At 42.2% G+C, this 20,996-nt stretch overlaps 2 protein-coding genes across 3 annotated transcripts in view; one reads left to right on the plus strand and one right to left on the minus strand.

Annotated features, from left to right (window-relative positions):
* The window catches only part of LOC137877895 (protein yippee-like 5), a 2,563-nt gene extending 284 nt beyond the window's left edge, over nt 1-2,279 (minus strand). Inside the window, exons 1-3 of one of the 2 annotated variants that reach the window (XM_068718064.1) lie at nt 2,116-2,279; nt 1,397-1,568; nt 1-1,282 (exon numbers count right to left, since the gene is read on the minus strand). The exon at nt 1-1,282 is cut by the window's left edge and continues 284 nt beyond it. In XM_068718064.1, the coding sequence (XP_068574165.1) occupies nt 1,058-1,282; nt 1,397-1,537 (366 nt within the window). In that variant the 5' untranslated portion in view covers nt 1,538-1,568; nt 2,116-2,279 and the 3' untranslated portion in view covers nt 1-1,057. The remainder of the gene's footprint in view (nt 1,283-1,396; nt 1,569-2,115) is intronic. The other variant, XM_068718065.1, reaches the window with a different exon arrangement.
* Nucleotides 2,280-4,359: 2,080 nt separating this feature from the next.
* On the plus strand, nt 4,360-8,303 carry LOC137877965 (phospholipase B1, membrane-associated-like). The gene is made up of 6 exons (XM_068718148.1): nt 4,360-4,396; nt 6,888-6,953; nt 7,084-7,178; nt 7,469-7,550; nt 7,987-8,091; nt 8,202-8,303. The coding sequence occupies exons 1-6, from the start codon at nt 4,388-4,390 to the stop codon at nt 8,301-8,303; spliced, it is 459 nt and encodes a 152-aa protein (XP_068574249.1). The 5' UTR covers nt 4,360-4,387.
* The last annotated feature ends 12,693 nt before the right edge of the window (nt 8,304-20,996 follow it).

The raw sequence follows: 20,996 nt of genomic DNA on the forward strand, positions 1-20,996 counted from the left end.
AGAAAGGCCGGAGCATTCTGGTAGCGCCTGCAGGCATGCACACTCTGAAATGGCACAACACAACCCACTCCAAAAATAACCTAAAATGTCAGGGACATTGAGTTTGTTTTGTTTTGTTACAATTTGACATTTTCATTGAAATCTCCACAGGACACTGATGATATAAAACGGAGGCTCTGGCACAGTCAAAAGGACAAAGACTCAACTTTTAAAGACTAGAACTCTATTAAAGCTCGCTCAGATTTGTGTTGTAAGAAACAAGTCATCTTATGACCAAACGTGCCCAAAGCCTGGGACTATAAAATGTGGAGGATGGGTCACTATCCCGAAAAGTAGTTCAACAATGAAAACTGTTTTAAGTTGGAGTACAGTCAAACTCAAGCTTGATTCAAACATATCTTCAGTGTGTTGTTTCCAACATTGTAACGTATTAACTGCTAAGAGAATGTCCGCTGTTGGTTATTTTTCCACACCAATAAACTTGTCTCTTCCAGTACTGACCACTTTCAAACGCTTGCCTGACCCATCCTCTCATAAACATGTCCTTAAAGGGGCAGGCAGCCAGAGAATGTCTTCATCACGTCTTAAGACCCACTCCTCTTCCGCCACACTGAAGAAACATGGCTGCAAGGTACACGCTCTTCATAAGTCACCAAAGCAACACGTCGCCCTTCACACGGCACACCACACAGACACGGAATCCACGGTCACAAGACGGAGTGGGACAACTGAATTAAACTGTAAGATGAATTTTCACCACGTTGTGCTGTTCAGGAGATCACCTCCACACTATTAATGGGATACTTAATTCCCCATTGTGTACATTTTAAGAATGCAATGTCAATCCAAATAAAGGGACATCATGTGAGCCACATCTAAATAAAGTTCCTGTCATGGTCAAACACAATGTATACGTAAATATGACATCATTCTGTGTGGGGGTGAAGCCAAACGCTGACCACTAAGTCTGCAGGTGGTGGTGTGCAGCACAAGGGGACAAAAGGAGAGGGATAGGAGGACGCGGGAGTGAGCTTCAAGGTAATCCACGGTTAGTGCCTCATGAGTTGTCTGAAGGGACGTGCTCCTCGAAGCCCTCGCTCTCCCTGACCAGCGCCCTCTCCAGGATGACGCGTCCCTCCTTGTAGCGCTGACTGTCCTCAGTAGCAAACTCGTAGATCCAACCCAACTTGCTGTTGCAATTCTTGCAGCTGACGTCCCTCACCATGTGTCTGCCGGTGAGCATCACTCTGTCCTGCACCTCACTGTACTGGAGGTTCACCACCTGTGGAGTTGAGACACAAGCGCACACATTTTTAACTAGATACTGAATCGGTGTGTGCCCCCGTTTTATTTAGGAGTAAACGTTGTACGTGTTATGTCGCTATTGTCTCTGTACCTTGTTGAAGAGGAAAGCTCTGCCCGTGGCACCCGTGAAGCGTGTTGAGATGAGCTCAGACCTGTTGGTCAGGATGGTGTCACAGTTGGCGCAGGAGAAGAGGCGAGTTCCGCCAATGTGGTCCAAGAAGATGCGTCCCATCGTCAAATCTCTGGGAGTGGCTGGCCTAAGGCTAAAACAAGACAGAAAAAAGAGCAAATTATTTATTGTTGGAAAGTTAAAATAAAATAGGACTAGACTATAAACAGTATAGACAGTAACACTTTACATTACAATAGCCAACGTGACAATGTACACCTTCAGGCACTATAAAAAGGTGAACTCTGAGAGGAGTTTCCATCACGTTTATAATGTGGTGGCTACTCCTTTAACATAGTGAGGCTATTATGGGTTATGTTGTAAATAAATGAGCAGTTTGTGACTGTTTTATGCTCACACTGGATTTTTAAGTCTGTAAAGATTCTCAGTCATCCAGGCCGTGGTATATCTAGAAATGCAGAGTCAAAGGTAACTGCACTTGCTTCATGTAACCACAATGAAATAAGGACCAAGTGGTTTCTCTTTAGTTTCGCTTGTATGCCTCAACTCTGTTCTTATTGGGGTGATTGTTTTTGTTTCTTAAATTAGCATTATTTTCAATCACTCTCCAGAAAATGTATTATATTGTGTGATACATATCTATCGTTAACTTGTACGTTACTTTAATTACAGCTTCTTACCTTTTAAATTTTGTTTAAGTGGTACAAAATGTCCCCACCAGCGATAATGTCACCAATGTTTCAGGTATATTTCAGACGCACATCTGTTGTTTTTACCGTCGTCGTCGTTGCGGTGGCTTTGTTGTTCTTTTTCAGCTGTTCCTGTCTGCTCTCCGCTGCGAGCTAGTATCAACATCCGGTCATGACGTCATAGCCTGTGCTGCAGCGGGTGCTCCACTAGGAGTCAGCAGAGAGGTTAAAAAAAAAACTAGATACTGGCCATCGTTTACGTTATTAGTAACACCTGTGCTTGTCTCACTAGTTAAAAAAGACCCGAGAGTTAACGGGACATCTCCAGCAAGTATGGGCTGGATGCTTTGTTTGAAAAGGACACAGTGTTGAAATATAATATACAGAGGAATAACAAATACAAGGAAAACAATACATACTGTTTTTTTATTTTATTTTCTTATTTATTTATTTATTTTGCAGGGACAGTGCACACCAATCAACAGTCAAACTGTAAGTGAGCCAGAGTTAGCCAGAGAGGCTAGTTTTCTTCTGCTGTCCTCGGACAGATGTTTGAAGGCAGCCTAAAATTACAAAATTTCAAATTAAAATGGAATTAAAATTCATAGATAAACAGACAGCAACGTATAGACAAAACCAATACACATATAAGCAAAAGAAAAGTGTACGACACTAGAGCAGAGCAGACATAACAGGCTGCAGCATGCGTCAGGCAGAACAAACCCACCTAATATCTCAGTACAAGCACATACAGTCAGGTCCATAAGTATTTGGACTGTGACACAATTTTTCAAATTTTGCTAATTTACACAACCCGAATGGATTTGAAACTAATCAGTCAATATGTGGTTGAAGTGTAGACTTTCAGCTTTAATTCAATGTCTAAAACAAAAAAATCACAATGACCGTTTATGAATTACAGCCATTTTTACACAGCCACCCACATTTTCAGAGGCTCAAAAGTAATTGGACAAACTAACATAATTGTGAATATAATCATTATTTTTAAAACTAGAGTTTAATCTGTGATCTGTCTTCATTTTGGTATTAAACTCCAGTCAGTCAGTCAGTCCGATCATCTGCAGCGTCCAATCACATAACAGGTACAGTGCAGTCTCACAGTCAGTGAGAACTTACAGTCATTCTCTCTCTGAGATTGAAGGGAAACAGCAGACTCTTAGTGTGGAAGGCTCTCAGTATCTCACCTCAGCATGACTAGATCTGCATTCCTCATTCTGGCAGCCCTTGTTGGATCCTGCGCTCAACTTACAGGTAGACATGCTCTAGACATTCATCGCTTGACAACATTTGTAATTAACTATTTACGATTCATTATTTAAGTGAAAGGTGGAACAGTACTTATGTTTAACAAAGTGGGAGATTTCTCTAGATTATGTGATTTAGGATATGAATTGCTGTAAATTTACGGTTGATTAAAACGGTATCTCACAGTATTTCATAATAACAGTAACATACAGAGAAGATAGATACATAGATAGATTTATTTCAGACTCAGTGTCCAGAGAGACAAATTCATAAAATGACATACACAAACAGTAAAAGTACATAGGCCTAGCAATGCCTTACAAAGAGACAACTGTACCAATGTCGCCACAGCTGGGACTGGTAGCATGTGCTACTAAACCTTATGTTGGTTAAAACAACTATGATCTCATTTTCAGAGTCATTAAGTTGACAAATTAATTTATACATGAGATCATCAATAGATAGATTAAAAAGAATTGGGGCTGAAGCCCCCCTAAAATGTTCTTCAGCCCCCCAAATAATTTGGCATTATTGGCTTTAAAAAAAAAATACATCTATATATATATATACATATATATATATATATATATATATATATATATACATATATATATATATATATATATATATATATATATACATATATATATATATATATACATATATATATATACATATATACATATATATATATACATATATACATATATATATATATATATATATATATATATATATAGGTGATGTCATTAAATTCAACTATTGTTTCTCACATGGACAAGTTATTTATAACTCTAACATGCTAAATATGTGCGTGCGTTGTGGTTTGTATGTTTTCTCTTCAAAGTACAATCCAACAACCCATCATCATACTGAACCATTAATCCCGGGCACTAGGACCTTGGGGAGGCTGCTGTGCTGGTTTTCTCACTCTACAAAGTAACGTCTCTCGTCAACGACAGCCAGGATTATAGCCAAGAAGTTTAGCTCAAAGTAAATGATGCACGTGAGTGAAATTGTAAGTACAGGTAGTCACAGAATGTGGCTATCTGTAGTTGTTAACGATTGTTACCTGCTTACATTTAGGTTTACTTGAGGCAAATGAAAGGGAATATTGTAGTGGGCTATGTTAACACTAAGCTAGCTAGCTAGCTAGCTATTTTGTTAGAAACTGTCTCCAGTGAGCAAGAGTGAACGAGCAAATTCAAAATACAAGAAATAACTATCGACATCTCTCTATTCTTTGCATTAATATCTCTCTCTAGTATTTCGAAACAATATCAGTCCCTATAGAATGTTGTTGTTTATAATCAGTTAATGGCATATTTGACACTGAACTAATTCATCTTTATCTCAGTGATAGTGTCCAAATGAGCATAAAATATCACTGGTATGTAAAAACTACACGGACCACAAAATAAATGTAAATGTTGATCAAAATTGTATTCCCTTCTGCTCATAATAAACAAGTAAACAACTCAAAAGTTGACACTGTCAGGTCCATTCTCCATCCATTGTGTGTGGTCCCTTTAAGAATTAGGATTTCGGAGTCACGTGGATATGAAAGCAAGAGTATCCGTCTTTCCTTTACAAGCAGGAAAATTATTTCTCTCTCTTTATTTGAGAAAAGTTCATATTTGTGTTGTCAAATTTCACTATGATCCTGAAATTCTGTCTCTTGTGTTATCATATACTGAATGCAAGCAAAACTACAGAGCAAAATCACACTCTTTCTGATTGAACCAATCTATGAGCTGTCTGAAACAATGAATATCTGCAGCCCCAAAAGAAATTGCAGCAAACATGCCCCTCCCCTTGGGGCTAAGCCCCCCCTTCTTTTGAATCCTAGAAACGCCCGTTTGGAGGCATCGATAAAACATCGATAAAAACCTCTGTAGCCTATTTGTTGCCAATTTCCTTTAAGGCATACATACACAAGTCAGTGCCATGTTTGGTTTTAAAGCCGAACTGGTTATCTTTGGAGGTGATAAAGTCATATATTCTGTCCAGCAGGATTTGTTCTAGGATTTTTGACAGTACGCTGGCCAAAGCAATGGGCCTGTAATTATCTAGGCTACATACTTTACCAGCTTTGTTTTTAATGACTGGCACTAAGAGAACAGACAGCATAATACAGTACATACATAATACAGTATTTTCTGTGAAGTGGTGGAAATACACTTCTCTATACAAGATCCACTTTCTTGGTCTTAGTGACGACTCGAGCTGCAACGTTCTGAATCAGCTGCAGCTTTCTGGTTGACTTTTTACAGAGACCTATAAACACAATGTTACAGTAGTCCAGTCTACTGAAGATAAATGCATGGACAAGTTTTTCCAAATCCTGTTGAGACATAAATCCTCTAATCTGTGATATATTCTTTAGGTGATAGTAGGCAGATTTTGTAATTGTCTTCATATGGCTGTTCAGGTTGAGGTCTGAATCCATAACTACACCTAGATTTCTGGATTGGTTTGTGGTTTTTAACATCAGTGATGGAAGCTGAGCGCTGACTTTCAATCGTTCGTCCTTGGTACCAAAAACAATTACTTCTGTTTTATCTTTGTTTAATTGAAGAACATTCTGGCACATCCAGTTGTTGATTTGTTCAATGCATTTACCCAGCCCTTGTATGGGATTATAGTCCCCTGGTGATATAGTTATGTAGATTTGTGTCATCTGCATAATTATGATAACACACTTTGTTGTTTTCCATAATTTGAGCTAGTGGAAGCATGTAGATGTTGAACAGAAAAGGCCCCAGAATTGAACCTTGGGGAACACCACAAGTCATTTTAGTCAGCTCTGATGTGTAATTAGCTATAGACACAAAGTATTCTCGGTCCTTCAAGTAGGATTCAAACCAGTTAAGTGCTGTGCCAGAAAGTCCCACCCAAATTTTTTGACCGTGTCGAAAGCAGCACTGACATCTAGCAATACTAAGACTGAAATTCTGCCATTGTCTGTGTTTAAGTGGATGTCGTTGAAAACCTTAACAAGAGCAGTTTCAGTACTGTGGTGCTGTCGAAAGCCTGACTGGAAGACATCAAAACTAGCACTCCTTCTTCTTCCTCTCTTTCTTTCTGCTTTCTCATTTTGCCTCCATTTCCCTTTTCATCTCTCTCTCCGTTACTCCCCTCGCACACCACTGACAGTGTCGTCTCTCTTTTAATGTTTGTGCTTTGAAGCAGAATATCAAAGCACAGCATCAATTTAAGATGAGGTCTGAGACTGTGGTAGGGACAGCTTAGAGTTAGTTGTTGCTCGTATGCTCATACATGTTGCATGGCGTCGGCTCTGTTGGTTGATATGCATTTTTTAGCTACAAACTTGGCCACTTGCCCCTGAAATGTGCCTTAATTATTCTGCTTGTCCGTGGCCACAACAGAGAAGAGTTGTTAATGACAAAAAAGGCATGAGAGTACTCGTGTTCACTATTGAGTAATAAAAAGCCTTGTGCTTTGCGTGTAATTGTATTATTCTTTTCGTTCTACAGGCCTCTTTGTCACCTCAGAACTACAGCCTTCATTTGATGACAAGCTTGGATATGCTTTACAAAGAGGTAAAATAATTATGTTATTGACCAAGAAATAACTATTGATTACACAAAAAAATACTGTAATGGACGAGAAAATGCACAGTTTTACCTCCCAGATTAAATAGGTTTACATTTTCTTCTCTTCTGACTGTAGGTTCCCAGGGCAATTGTCAACGTCGTGGAGATCCTAGAAATTGAAGGCCTTCACAGGCTCAAAAAGGATAGTCTCGGGTGCAATGTGTTACAAAAGTACGCCTGATCGACCCACACATGCCAAATCAATTCTACATGGATTTAGACCACTGAGTCCAAGGCACATTTGCTGCTTTGAATAAACAGCACTTCTCTTAATATTGATCTAATACCTAGTCAGTCCAGCAAAGAAATATATTATGATTTGGTGTTTATTAAAGAATACCTTATCCCTGAATCAATGACACATCGTATCATGTGCTATGCAAAAAGCAGCACTATGTATTCTGTGATGATTTGATTTTACTATCCTAGATCAACTCTTTATTTTCACCCCTGATCTTCAGGCTTGTCTGCCCATGCTTCTTGTTACCAGGAGAGGATTCCCCAGAGCTGGCTGAAGTAAAACGGATCAATCGAGATGTACAGGTGAACAGACTGGAACTGTGTGACCAGCATCTAGTTAAAGTTCCCTCAAAGTTGGGTTTGCGTATTGTTATTTCACTCAGACTGTGCAGAATGATGTATGTGCAGACTTTGACACTTGGTGGCTGTTTTCACATTCATCTGATGAAGGGGGGAAGTTTCTCTGTGCTCACCTTAAATCTGACTTTTAGACATGTACCTACAAACATCACAAATAGTTTGGAAGCCAATCATGGTCCAAAATGCAATATACAGTAATATACAATAAGTGTGATGTGGACAGGTCTGTCAGTGTAGTAAGAGACGTCTTATCTTCAGTAGTTAAATGTCTGTAGTGAAAATATTAGCATTTTCATAGATTCAGGATTTTTTAATGAGTGAGAAGAAGCAGATGGATTTTATAAACAAGGTATTTGAACTTTTGTGGTCTTTCTTTCAGGTTGAGACAGAAAAATTGGTGTATGGAAGCCGCTATGAAGAGAGAGAGGACTTTGCTGTGGTTGTGCAACCCTTTTTTAGGAACACCATTGTTCCTTTGAATGCTGTGAGTTTTCCGTGTACCCCTGAGCCTCCACTGCACTCAACAAATACAAACATATACGCTAGCTTTAGTGCAGTAACAAGCCCTTGATGTTGTGTTATTTCTTCTTCTAGAAGTTGGACCAGCAACGCCCCTTGGCCTGTATATCCGATTTACTGGAAGCTCCGCTAGCTCTACAAAAAAGCCTCTCAGACCTCAAAGCTCCGTCTACTTAGATTTTCCGCCATTTCGAATTTTGTGAAAAACACATTTTTGCAAACTTCTCCTACACGCTTGGTCCGATTGCTACCAAATTTGCTGTGGATCATTATTGGATCTACATCATCAAAAGTTATTCAAATATTTTTGCGTTTATAAGATATGGACAAATAAACTTCTTGGGGGCATGGCTTATATATTAACAACTTCTCAACGTTTGTCCTGAAATCACCAAATTTGCAGCATATGTGCACAACGCATCCTGTAACATACCCTGACATTTTTTTTCTATTCAACCACTAAGGGGCGCTACAGTAAATGAGATTTGTGCTTTTTCAGCCTTTGTACTATACTGTACTATGTGTAACAAACTCCTTTTACAGAATTTAAACGATCGACTACAAATTTGGTCAGGATACTCTCCAGACCTTTGTGATCAAAAGTTATCAAATTTGTGAGTTTTCATGGAAGAACCTTGATTTGGTGGGGTGGCCATTTTGCCTCATTTGGTGCCACGGAGTGTGGTGGAGGACTAAAACGCAGACATATGGAGATGCAGTGAAACCGGGTTTTAATGATAACAGAACAAAATAGGAATCATTACCAGAGTACAACAGGGAATCCACGACAAGACGAGATGAGGGGGGGAAAATCCAGACGGGGAAACCGGGAACAAGACAAGGGGGTAGATAAGACAATGACCTGGCAAAGAGTGACTGAGAGGCAGGGGTTTATATAGTAAGTGCAGCAGAGTGAGCAGGTGAGAGTGATAGAGCTAATGAGGTGGGTGACTAATGAGGTGCACTGAATGAGCTAATTAGGAGGCAGGTGAGGGGAGTTGTGCTGATGACTAGAGTGAGGAGAGTGTGGAGTGATGGGAGAGAATGGGCAGAGCTGTGACATTTGGCATGAAAAAGTAAGTTGTTATAACTCCAAGGTACATTATCCAATCTGCACAAAACTTCTTATGCATGATGCTACTTGAAGAGTTATTTTCAATAACTCATAGCATCACCTACTGGCAAAAGGAAATGTCACATTTTATACTTACATTTATTACTCCTAGCCAGTTCACCAGATCAATTCCAAATTTGGTAAGGACAGCCTTGACACATTGATGATGCATCATCATGAATATTGTGAGTTTTCGTTGTACACTGTTGCAATGGCAACGCATCATTCGCCATGAAAAAGTAGGCTGATGGTTCATTGGCTTGGGATGCTCAAAAAGTCATGGAACTTTGTACATGTATCATAGGTGATGGGAAGACATATTTTATATCGGTTTTTGGCTTGGTTGTTGTAAATTGCCTCCATAGCGCCCCCTACAATATTTCTGGTAGGCACATGTATCCCATGGAGACTTAAAAAAAAGTCTCTTGGGTCCATGCTCTAAACCAGGGGTGCCCAATACGTCGATCGCGGAGGTAGTGCGGGTAGATCGCATGCCATTCAAAAAAAATGAGATGTCCTCATGGCATTTGCCACTTGATGTACAGGGCATCCAGTCTGAGATCACTTCTTTTCTAACACACGGGTCACCACGTATGCGCGGTCAACCGCACAACTCCGGCAAGCTAATTAGTTAGCCTCCCAATTTATTTCTACTACAGAAGCTAAAGCTGCAGCGCCATGATTTGGGGAACTTCCAAAACCTCGCGTCAGAGCTGGAGACGCAACGGAAGCCGTGTGCGCAACTTGACAGTGCGCGCTACACAGAGCAGATTGACACGTGTCTGTCAGAGTTTGACAAACGCTTTCAAGACTTTGCTTTACTCAAGCCAGTCGCTACATTTACGCACAGTTTTGGAACTTACTCACAGAGGAAAAAGTACCCAAACATGAGGAAATGTGCTACCTTCTTGACTGCATTATTTGGCTCTACTTATTTATCTGAGTCAGCCTTTTCCCACATAATGAATATTAAGTCCAAACACCGTTCCACCATGACTGATGATCATTTGAAGTCTGCTTGAGGCTGGATACCAGCAGCTACTGTCCGGACTATGCAACCCTGGTTGATAGGTAGATCATTTTGACTTGGTCATTTTAAAAGTAGCTCGCAAGCCGGAAAAGTGTGGGCACCCCTGCTCTAAACCGTACCGGAAATCGGCCATTTACATTTTTGTGTAATTTTTCTATAGATTTTGGCCTATTTCTAGTCGCTATACTTTAACGAACTCCTCCTAGGAACTTTGTCCAGATCCACTTCAAATTGTGTCATTACAATCTCAAGACCATTGTGATTAAAAGTTATCAAAAGCTTTATGTTTGACGGAATGGCTTAGCCGTAGCGGGCGGCTACTTTACGAGATTCCTCATGAAAAAAGCTGATGTAACTCAGCTGGACTTATTCCTAATGGTCCCAAACTTCCCATGCATGATAAGACTCATGGCCTGAGAATGTCTACAAGCTAAATTTCACTAATACTCACTACGCCACCTGCTGGTGAAAGGAAATCTGCGTTTTCTGACAAACAGCATCCGACTTACATGACTTTTACACATTGTGGTTTACACATGATATAGAGCTACATAATGCATGTTGGTGCGTGTTCTGTAGCGCCACACACCGGATACAGGAAGCGGTGCACTATTTGCAATGCATAATTTCTAGTATCAGGCAGTCCACGCAGGACATCGGACTCGTGGTCGCGTAAGGTGAACTCTCGGTCATAATTCAAGAATGAGCATATATCAATGCCAAAATGTTCAATAAATCATAGCGCCACCTACTGGCAAAAGGAAATGTCACATTTTATACTTTTATTTACTCCTAGCCAGTTGACCAGATCAGTCTCAAATTTAGTAAGCAAAGTCTTATGACATTGAAGACGCTTCATCATGAATATTAAAAATTAATAAGATACATTTGTTATTTGCAGTTTCGGGTTCACAGCAAGGACACACAGTTGTTTATGCATATTTTTACCATTACATTCCACTCTTTAGATTATTCATTAATCACACAATATTTCAAAAATATGTTACAGGGACATTTCAATAACATCAGAAGTATTATACTTAATGTTACACAAGCACTATCAGAGCGGCGGAACAGATTCCATGGTCGATTTCCGGCATGATGAGAGAGAGTGCTAACAGCCAGCCAGTTTGTATTGAAATCACCCAAGCAACTGGTTTGTGTGATCAGTTTTGCATCTGTTGACACCGTGAGGTTTCCACAAAACTGTCAGAGACACTGTTTTACCACTCTTTAGGTTCTAAATGTGTGTATGCAACTATATGTGTATTTTTGGGTGTGGTGCTGAATGGGTAGCTCCCTCGATAGTGACTGCATCACTTGTCGCACCCGCGCTGGTGACCGCACGTCACGTAGATCCCTGGATGGTGACTGCATCACTTGTCGCACCCATACTGGTGACCGCACGTCACGTAGATCCCTGGATGGTGACTGCATCACTTGTCGCACCCGCGCTGGTGACCGCACGTCACATAGATCCATCGATGGTGACTGCATCACTTGTCGCACAGGATGCGAGGGCCTGTTCATCGCTGCTCGCAACTTTAATTATCTATGTTATTGATACAGATGTATTTAATGCTGCTTATTTCATCTGATATTTGATGTTTATGGTTATTTGCAACCTAGTTGTATACATCATGTATTTACTTGTTTTATTTATGTCACCCTGTGTAGCAGCAGTCTTCAGGTTCTCAGGTTAAACACCTGCAAGGTAACTGGGTCCATCCACTTGTGGTGTAATGTGTAAAATAAGTTTAGGAGATGGTTGTATCTTTGGCTAACTTTATTAGCTGAAGATTAGCATAACACCGAGACTGTTGAATGACTGGATTCATACAACTCCAAGTGCGGACTGCGGACTGTGCACGCCCTTGTCTGACATCACACACACCTGATAACTCCGCTCTGCATGTTGATAAGATAAAATAGTACCATTACATTACACCACCCAGACACCCAACAGGCTGTGTAATGCTCTCATTACTGAGACCAGAATTACCCAGAAACATCTCGAACATGACCATGATCACAAAAACTGGAATTAAAACATGCAGTTAGCAGGAAACACCAGAAACTATTGTTTCCCTCAGTAAAGCTAGGAACAGCAAACGCTTCAAGCCTCAGACCAACAGCATCCAACTTAAAACTGTGCTTAAAACTGATGAACTGGCGGCAGTGAGAGGACAGGCACGCACACAGACAGAGCAGAGTTCCTCCTCACAACAGTGTGTGAATTTTACTAAATATCATATTTTCACACCGATTACACCAAGACGCGTCGCTAAAAACGCGTCGCCTGCAAAAAACATTGTTTTTGGCATGCGCTTCCTCTCACAAGCCGTTTTTTCAGGCATTTTTTAGCCAAGCATAAAGTTAAAATATCCTCAACTTTTTAGCATCAGGCGCGGAGTCGCACCGCTTGTCAATATCACAATTGACAGAGCCAGCCAATCAAGTCCAGCAAGAGACGGGCTTTACTACTTTACCACTGACTTCCTGTTTTTATGCCAGTAGATGTGGTTGGAACGGACATTGATATGAACTATGTAATTTTCCCCTCCTCATCCAACAACAGAGCAACAGCAAGAGCTTGATGGACTCTCTAAGAGGCAAGGAGCCATAGACCACTTTGTCTACCTCAATTTCCTCCTGTAGAGTACATGCTAACTGTGTCACAGCACTTAGTTTATTAGCACCTTCTTACTATGGCAATTCCCCGACATTCTTAATGTTTAGTAAGATCGGTGGACTTCAGGGGAATTAATTAGTTTGGCACCATTTTAGCATTTGGTTGTGTGTATTCAAAGTGTTTTTAAATGTTGTGTTTTATGTAAGAATAATGTGAGTAATATATTTACCAAACAGTGCCTTTTCAATAACAGAACATATCTAAAATTGGTAAAAGAAAAGGCCTCATATTTTTGTGTTGATTTGTTATCGCCACGGTTTCAAATATTGCAATATTCATGCTTGTGGATATTAATATCCATCGTTTTATGATTGCTAATATTGTAAATGCTTAGAGATTACAGCTACTTGTCAGTTATGCACATTTTAGAAGACAGAAGATAATTGTCATTGGGTTATCAAAATAAAATAAAATTCCTAGTGCATTATGTTTGTTGAATCCATGGTATACTCACCCATTAAGCACAGGAAAAATATGTCCGGAGGAAGCCCGGGGCCCACGCCTGGAGCCAGGCCCAGTCGGAGGGCCCGACAGCGAACGCCTGGTGGCCGGGTTTGCCACGGAGCCTGGCCGGGCACAGCCCAAAGCAGCAACGTGGCACTCCCCTCCTCTCCATCCTGTGTGCTCACCACCTGCAGGAGGAACCGCTGGGGTCGGGTGCGCTGCCCCATGGGTGGCAGTGAAGGCCAGGGACCTCGACGGACCAGACCCGGGCGGCAAAGGCTGGCTCTGGGGACGTGGAACGCCAACTCTCTGTGGGGGAAGGAGCCGGAGCTTGTGCGGGAGGTGGAGCTCTACCAGTTAGATCTGGTGGGGCCTACCTCTACGCACTGCATCGGTTCTGGAACCGTACTCCTGGATAGGGGTTGGACTCTTTTCTTCTCTGGAGTTGCCCAGGGTGTGAGGCGCCAGGCGGGTGTGGGAATATTCACAAATCCCCGGCTGAGTGCCGCTGTGTCAGAGTTTACCCCGGTGGACAAGAGGGTCGCCTCCCTACGCCTGCGGGTTATGGGGGGGAACAGTTCAGAGTATTCGGCCTTCTAAGAGACCCTGACTGGAGTCCTGTATGGGGCTCAAGTGCTGGACTCCATAGTTCTGCTGGGGGATTTCAACGTGCACGTGGGCAACGATGGGGATACCTGGAGAGGCGTGATTGGGAGGAACGGCCTCCCTGATCTAAATCCGAGCGGTCGTTTGTTGTTGGACTTCTGTGTTAGTCATGGATTGTCCATAACGAACACCATGTTCAAGCATAAGGATGTTCATAAGTGTACGTGGTACCAGAGCTCCTAAGGTCGTTGATCGATTTTGTTATCGTATCATCGGATCTGAGGCCGTATGTTTTGGACACTCAGGTGAAGAGAGGGGCGGAGCTGTCAACTGATCACCATCTGGTTGTGAGTTGGGTCAGAGGGTGGGGGGAAACTCTGGACAGAACTGGTAAGCCCAAACGGGTAGTGCGGGCAAACTGGGAACGTCTGGGAACATCTGGAGGAGGCCCCTGTCCGGGAGATCTTCAACTCACACCTCCGGCGGAGCTTTTCTAGCATCCCTGTGGAGGTGGGGGGCATCGAACAGGATTGGACGATGTTCAAAGCTTCTATTGCCAAAGCTACGGCGGTGAGCTGTGGTCTCAAGGTCTTAGGTGCCTCAAGGGGCGGTAACCCTCGAACACCGTGGTGGACACCGGTGGTCAGGGAAGCCGTCCGACTGAAGAAAGAGGCCTTCCGGGATATGTTATCCCGGAGGACTCCTGAGGCAGTTGCAAGGTACCGACAGACCCGAAGGGCTACAGCCGCTGCCGTGAAGGAGGCAAAGCAGTGGGTGTGGGAGGAGTTCGGAGTAGCCATGGAGAAGGACTTTCGGTCGGCACAAAGGTGTTTCTGGAAAACCATCCGGAACCTCAGGAGGGGGAAACGGGGAAACATCCAAGCTGTATACAGTAAGGATGGGACTCTGTTGACTTCAACTGAGGGGGTAATCGGGCGGTGGAAGGAGCACTTTGAGGAACTCCTGAATCCGACTAATACGCCCTCTATTGTAGAGGCAGAGCTGGAGGCTGATGGGGGAGCATCATCAATTTCCCTGGTGGAAGTCACTGAGGTAGTCAAACAACTCCACAGTGGCAAAGCCCCAGGGATTGATGAGATCCGTCCAGAAATGCTGAAGGCACTGGGTGTGGAGGGGCTGTCTTGGATGACACGTCTCTTCAACATTGTGTGGAGGTCTGGGACGGTGCCTAGGGAGTGGCAGACCGGGGTGGTGGTTCCCCTGTTCAAAAAGGAGGACCAGAGGGTGTGTGCCAATTACCCGGTATCACACTACTCAGCTTCCCTGGTAAAGTCTACTCCAAGGTGCTGGAAAGAAGGGTTCGGCCGATAGTCAAACCTCGGATTGAAAAGGAACAATGCGGATTCCGTCCTGGCCGTGGAACAACGGACCAGCTCTTCACTCTCGCAAGGATCCTGGAGGGGGCTTGGGAATACGGCCATCCGGTCTACATGTGTTTTGTGGACCTGGAGAAGGCGTATGACCGGGTCCCCCGGGAGATACTGTGGGAGGTGCTGCGGGAGTATGGGGTGAGGGGGCCACTTCTGGGGGCCATCCAATCCCTGTACGCCCAAAGCGAGAGCTGTGTCCAGGTTCTCGGCAGTAGGTCGGACTCGTTTCCGGTGAGGGTTGGCCTCCGCCAGGGCTGCGCTTTGTCACCAATCCTGTTTGTGGTATTCATGGACAGGATATCGAGGCGTAGTTGTGGGGAGGAGTGTTTACAGTTCGGTGGGCTGAGGATTGCATTGCTGCTGTTTGCAGATGATGTTGTCCTGATGTCTTCATCGGGCTGTGACCTCCAGCACTCACTGGATCGGTTCGCAGCCGAGTGTGAAGCGGTTGGGATGAAGATCAGCACCTCTAAATCTGAGGCCATGGTTCTCAGCAGGAAACCGGTGGATTGCCCTCTCCGGGTAGGAAATTAATCCTTACCCCAAGTGAAGGAGTTCAAGTACCTCGGGGTCTTGTTCGTGAGTGAGGGAACAATGGAACGTGAGATTGGCCGGAGAATCGGAGCAGCTGGGGCGGTATTGCAGTCACTCTACCGCACCATTGTGACGAAAAGAGAGCTGAGCTGCAAGGCAAAGCTCTCTATCTACCGGGCAATCTTCATTCCTACCCTCACCTATGGTCATGTGGACTGGGTCATGACCGAAAGAATTAGATCGCAGGTACAAGCGGCCTAAATGGGTTTCCTCAGGAGGGTGGCTGGCATCTCCCTTAGAGATAGGGTGAGAAGTTCGGTCATCCGTGAGGGACTCGGAGTAGAGCCGCTGCTCCTTTGCGTGGAAAGGAGCCAGTTGAGGTGGTTCGGGCATCTGGTGAGGATGCCACCTGGGCGCCTCCCTAGGGACGTGTTCCAGGCACGACCAGCTGGGAGGAGACCCCGAGGGAGGCCCAGGACCAGGTGGAGGGACTATATCTCCAAACTGGCCTGGGAGCGCCTCGGGATCCCCCAGTCAGAGCTGGCTGATGTGGCCCGGGAAAGGGAGGTTTGGGGTCCCCTGCTGGAGCTGTTGCCCCCACGACCCAATCACGGATAAGCGGTTGAAGATGAGAGATGAGACTTTGATTACTTTGTTTTATTTCACAATCAAAACACTGCTACTGTATTAAAAAATATAATACATGGTGACGATTACTGTGACTTGTGTTTACAGTAAGATACCATTGGCATCAGCTAATGGGGATCCTTTTAAATAATTTAATAAATGAGTCGATGCAATGGTCGCAATCAAATTAATTACCATGGCTGTTTTTTTCACGAGATGATAATGTAAGTTTGAACACTACGTAAGACCTCTGGGTAACTTCAAATTGTTTTCATTAAATATTACAGTTACTTATGCAGGAGCAAAGTCTTCGATAACATCTGGCTGAAAGACTTTTTCCCATTTACCCCTTTTCAATTTATCCTCCTCCCAACATCACCATGGAACATGCGGACGAGGATGTTCCATGTAACATGTTTGGTTGCCAGGGAGGAAATCTAACATTAAACAAAAAAGTACTGTTAATATCTGATTTCTCATTTACAGAATGTTTTTTAAATATAATAATCAGTTCAAAACAATTGGATCTTACTTCTCTTGTGCGGCAGGAAAGGATGAGGTAATCGTCCAACAGATGTGAATGATCGGTAAGCTGCAACCGAACACATAATTAGAATACATTACATTACTGTGTCTTAGTGTTTGCTCAGCCACTGGATACAACCACACACACACACACACACACACACACACACACACACACACACACACACACACACACACAGTGGCTGTACTTTAATTAATGTGTAGTAATGTCTTACCACATTATAGAACATATTTGTTACCAAGCATTCTTGTACAGTTTTTACACATATACTAGTTGTATATTTATCTTATTTTATATTTGTTCTTAATGTTACTTATTAATTTTTTGGTACTCTGTCTTTGTGCTTATAAAGCATGTCCATTTCCCCTCTGTGGAGTGTTTTTTCCTTCATAAAAACACACTATTCTATACATTATAAGATTGTATTTTGATTAAAACAAATCTTGTCATTAGTGGTTTTAATGTTATGAAGCTGATTCAAGCTAGTGTTAGAAAGGTAAACGGGTCATAATTATTTCTCAAACGTCTATTTAAGTTGTTGTGAAAACTTTTCCTTCAAACAACTGCATGTATTTAAGTTTCTCACCGACACTGCGGGGGTCTGTCCGTACGTACGGATCACGGATCGACACCGTTGACGGGATCGTCCGTTACACCACTACCTCCTTCTCAAAGAGCAGCCCTTTCAGCGTGATTATTAAGGTTACTTAGGATGACATCGCCAACATGTAAATTGCCAAATTACGTCCACTAATCCACTTAGATATATATAAAAAAGAGCTTCAGAACATGTTTAGGTTTTCTTCATTATTAAAGTCATCCAGTCATAGTCTGTTCATTCATGACACGGCGGACAGACCTGCTGATAGCTTACGTTTGTTCTGCATATTTTAATGGAATCAATTTGCCAAAATGCAAATAGATATCAACCTAAACACTGAGCTCAGTCTAGAAATATACCAGTACCTGCCTTAACGTTAGCTAACGTTAATTAGCCATAGCTGACATTACACTGGGGTCTTGTTCTCCTGAAATCACATAATATGCACTCAGGACTGAAATAAAATCACTGACCAGCTTATTTAATCATCAACATGATCATCATAATCATCATCATCATTTGACTAGGCAACTGTAAAACTAAAGATTATGTTGCGACACAGCTTAATGTTATAAACACAATATTCCGATGTGGTAATTGTGTCTATAACTAAATAACAAAGTTACAAAGATTGTATTATAGTAGTCTACTGAGTTCTGTATACTATGAATGAAATTGCTATGATAATACAATTTCATGTATGTTATTTTAGCGCATGCGCATGCACGTAATTGTGTGCGTGCGAGTGTTTTTGCGTGTAGCAAGCAAGATTCTAGAACTGCAGAGCTTTGATACGTCACGCAGCATTCTAGGTTTCAGGTGTTCAAAGCCCTGCATTGAGGCATAAGGGAGCACTCAGACCACAGGAGACCTCAGAAGACCACAGGACAGCAAGACAGGAGGACCGAACCGGACCCGATCTCAAACTACAGCTTGGACGTTTTTGCAGGATGGATTTTCAGCTGCTCTGGAAAGGGACAGGAGGAGAAAAGGCTCGTCAGGTTCTCGTCAGCTTGGTGTCCCAAGTTTAACATGGGCTGTCAAAGGGACATGGCACAAATTGCCCCCAGAAGATCTGTGCGGGACGTACCGCGGACATTACATTATGCCTTTAGGGATAAAAAGGGACATTGGGGAAAACGCTGTCTTCTATGTCCAAATCCTATGGGGGGCAGTATTGGCCAATTTACTGTACGGAAAGGCCGAATGGGTCCGATAATGGGTTTTGAGTACAACTTTCATGGCTAACATAAGAAATGGCTGGATTAATTGCCAAATGGGTGAAATTGTGGTTCCTAAGTACAACTTTCATTGAAAACCTAGGAAAAGCATGGACTGAGTGCCGATTGGCTGACATTAGGCATTCTGAGGTCAACTTTCATTGCTGACCTAGGAAAAGGTTGGACGAAGTGCCGAATGGGTGAAATTGTGCCTTTTCAGTACAACTTTTATTGAGAACCTAGGATAAGGTTGGATTAAGTGCCGAATGACTGAAATAGTGCATTTTCAGTACAACTTTCATTGGAAATCTAGGAAATGTGTGGGTTATGCTCTCTAACTAAATCCAGCCCGAAGGGCTGGTCCTCCAGCCAGCCCGAAGGGCTGCCAATGTCTGCTGGACCTGTTTTCCCATGTATTTGATTTTCCATCAAAATTAGTGGACAACAGATGATAGTCTTTAAGAATCACTTGGTTTTAGCTCAATAGCATGTTCCTGGAGAAAGATAGCTTTAGCAAGGGTTTGCAGACTTGCTGCTTAATGGGCTTATTCAAGTCATCAAATTGAAGGTTTCCTGTAATTTCCAATCATTTTCAACCATGTCCTGATAAGTTATGATTGTTTGAAGTAATGACATTTGGGCCCCTCCCAGCCAGGCCGAAGGGCTGGTCTCCCAGCCAGCCCGAAGTACATTCTCTGTACAAATGTATGACATTTACTTTGAAATATCTCTTAATTCATACAGTAAAAATGTCTGATTTTCTGTATGGGTGGAGTCAAGGATGCCTTGATTACATATATGTCAGTCATTGTATGGAATTATTGAGAAAAATATTTTTGTAGCACCTCAAATATTGTGATATTAACCTTTTTGTCCTGAACATATATGCATTAGTCATTGTGGGGAATTATTGAGAAAAACATTATAGCACCTTAAAAATTTCAGAAATTTGCCTTTTGAAGATACAAATTCAGGTCAGAGTTTTTGTGGTAAAATATCTTAATTGACTGTCAGTCAGGCATTATTAATTTTAATATCTTTCCAGGAACCCGCAAATCAAAGAATAAAGACACTTCACGCACAATTTAGGTGTATTTTCCCTTTAACTAACGAGATGCAGGTAACATTTTTTGTACTTAATGTGAATATAATTAATTTAATCTTATTTCCATGATGCAATATGTATACTTTATTGGCATCTTATTTTGAAAACTGGATGTTCGTCTGTAGAAAACCCGGAAAATGTATCTCACGTTAATCTTTCCTCTAACTTTGCAAAGTCCTCCGCTCGCTCCCGATCTGTGCCGTTTGAATGCGTATAGGCGCACTAAAAGTTAAGTGTCTGCTGAGTTGACCACGGAGATCTGAGTGTCTGCTAACTTGACCGCAGTACCACCGGATGACAGGTGTTGACCCAGCTTGGCTGTCAGAGGGGAAATACTCCCCCTGGCTGTACAAGACTGTATTGGTAAGTAAGTAAGTAAGTAAATACATACATACATACATGCATAAATAAATAAATATCAAGAGGCTCTGGAAATGTTCTTCCAGAAACCTAGGGAAAACACTGTATCCAACATAGATTTCCAGACTGCAGTGAAGCTCCACAGACCCTGACAGGCAGGCTAACGTCAGAGGCAGGTAAGGCACTCATCATGCATCATGCATCATGCATCGTAGAGGAAAATGTCTTCAGAGATAATCCTGTCTCTCAGTGTCCTGCTGCCACCTACAGGTCAACACATCCCTTTATGGATATGTATGAACATGACAATGTCAAACAATAAATCTGCTTATTTCCACTTTTGTCTTGAGCACCACATTCTGAAATCTAAAATGTAAACATCTTAAGAAGTGAAAAAAGAGGAGAGTATAAAAATGTAATTTGACATTAACATAGTTATTACAGCCATGTGTTCAAACATCTGTCCTCTTCTACAGAAAGAGGGCGTTTTGGAAACAAACTGTATACACAAACATTGATTATTGTATGACTCTATTGCACTTTCTGACAAAAAGAAATGTGTTCTAAGCTATAAATCAAGCATAAATAAGACAAAGAAA

This window comes from Cebidichthys violaceus, unplaced genomic scaffold (genome assembly GCF_023349555.1).
Source record: "Cebidichthys violaceus isolate CVI_PGR_0920_01 unplaced genomic scaffold, fCebVio1.0.p SCAF_22, whole genome shotgun sequence".
Lineage (NCBI taxonomy): Eukaryota > Metazoa > Chordata > Actinopteri > Perciformes > Stichaeidae > Cebidichthys > Cebidichthys violaceus.

Excerpts from the sequence above, each read along its gene's own strand:
- LOC137877965 (XM_068718148.1), top strand. Across the intron at positions 7,179-7,468 it reads GGGTGCAATGTGTTACAAAA|GCTTGTCTGCCCATGCTTCT; the intron begins GTACGCCTGATC and ends CCTGATCTTCAG. Across the intron at positions 7,551-7,986 it reads GGATCAATCGAGATGTACAG|GTTGAGACAGAAAAATTGGT; the intron begins GTGAACAGACTG and ends TCTTTCTTTCAG.